At 45.9% G+C, this 1,642-nt stretch overlaps 2 protein-coding genes across 2 annotated transcripts; one reads left to right on the forward strand and one right to left on the reverse strand.

Moving 5' to 3' along the window:
• Positions 1-232: 232 nt before the first annotated feature.
• LOC105360455 (histone H2A-like) lies at positions 233-645 on the reverse strand. The gene has a single exon (XM_011497348.1). It carries the CDS (start codon positions 608-610, stop codon positions 233-235), a length of 378 nt encoding a protein of 125 aa, XP_011495650.1. The 5' UTR covers positions 611-645.
• A 235-nt stretch (positions 646-880) lies between these two features.
• LOC105360456 (histone H2B-like) lies at positions 881-1,273 on the forward strand. Its single transcript, XM_011497349.1, has one exon. The coding sequence runs from the start codon at positions 894-896 to the stop codon at positions 1,266-1,268; it is 375 nt and encodes a 124-aa protein (XP_011495651.1). The 5' UTR covers positions 881-893; the 3' UTR covers positions 1,269-1,273.
• The last annotated feature ends 369 nt before the right edge of the window (positions 1,274-1,642 follow it).

Here is a 1,642-nt window from a genome sequence, read left to right on the forward strand (position 1 = left end):
ACTGTTAGAAATATATTCCCAATAAACTATAAAATCTGTTTTTAATTATTCTTGGCATATAAAAATTAATTTAGTTGTTACAATTTTGGCAATTATACATTTATTGAAATAATTCTATAAATGCATTCATTAATAGATGAATGCAAAAGGTTGTATCGAACGGTCAGTGTAACGTTTCGTAAAAGTTTTAGTGGCCCTGAAAAGGGCCGATTTCTGTGTAAGGAAAAGTATTTTAACTACTCTTCTCGGTCTTCTTGGGCAAGAGAACAGCCTGGATGTTGGGCAGTACTCCACCCTGGGCGATGGTCACTCCCGAGAGTAATTTGTTGAGCTCCTCGTCATTGCGGATGGCCAGCTGGAGGTGACGGGGGATGATACGGGTCTTTTTGTTGTCCCGGGCGGCATTGCCAGCTAACTCGAGGACCTCAGCCGCAAGGTATTCCATGACGGCTGCGAGGTAGACCGGAGCACCGGCACCAACGCGCTCGGCGTAATTGCCCTTGCGGAGGAGACGGTGAATACGTCCTACGGGGAATTGGAGTCCGGCCCTGTTGGAACGGGTCTTTGACTTTCCCTTGACCTTACCACCACCTTTGCCGCGTCCGGACATTACGAGTTGCTAGATTTTAGTTTAACGGAGGTATTAATAGAGACGAGCGGATGTCGTCAACGGGAGTCGATCATAGACTAATGTAAAGCGCTAAGGGGCTGCTTGGGGCTTTTATAGGTCGCCATGAGGCGGCTGGTCGGGACATTGGGGGACAAAGCCTCGGTGGCCGAGTGGTGGGGACAGGCGCGACGGTGATTGGTGCGGCCGTGACGGTGGCCAGCAGTTATAAGGGAGGGAGAATCGGTGGTTCGAGCATTCGATAGTCCTCTTTCGAACTTTCACTATGGCACCCAAAGCGAGCGGCAAAGCAGTGAAGAAGTCGGGCAAGGCCCAGAAGAACATCACCAAGGGCGACAAGAAGAACAGAAAGAAGCGCAGGAAGGAGAGCTACGCAATCTACATCTACAAGGTGCTGAAGCAGGTACACCCGGACACTGGTGTGTCGAGCAAAGCCATGAGCATTATGAACAGCTTCGTGAACGACATCTTCGAGCGCACCGCCGCCGAGGCTTCGCGTCTCGCTCATTACAACAAACGCTCGACCATCACGTCCCGGGAAATCCAGACGGCCGTGAGGCTGCTGCTTCCCGGTGAGCTGGCCAAGCACGCCGTCAGCGAGGGCACCAAAGCTGTCACCAAGTACTCCAGCTCAAAGTAAATTTTGCTTTTGGGGAGTCCCGCAGCACCGGACAGCAAAAATAAATATAAACACCATAAAAACATCGGCCCTTTTCAGGGCCACCACACATCTCATTCGTTTAACAAATGTTTCGTTGTGTACAATTTTCCTCATAATTATGTTTAAACGTTATTGTATGTGAAAAGAATTTTTTTCTTAATAATTTTCCAGTATAATTTTGTTCTATTAATAAAAGTGTTGAACGTTTTTAAAAATCTTTTAAATGAATATAGATGCAGACAGTTTTAATAAAATGCTGAATTAGCAAATAATTATGGAAATTTAAGTCAGTGAGATATTGTATTATGATTGTTATTTGATGCGTACATGTCATATATCTGTTTTATCTATTT

Source organism: Ceratosolen solmsi, unplaced genomic scaffold, assembly GCF_000503995.2.
Source record: "Ceratosolen solmsi marchali unplaced genomic scaffold, CerSol_1.0 scaffold47, whole genome shotgun sequence".
NCBI classification, from domain to species: domain Eukaryota; kingdom Metazoa; phylum Arthropoda; class Insecta; order Hymenoptera; family Agaonidae; genus Ceratosolen; species Ceratosolen solmsi.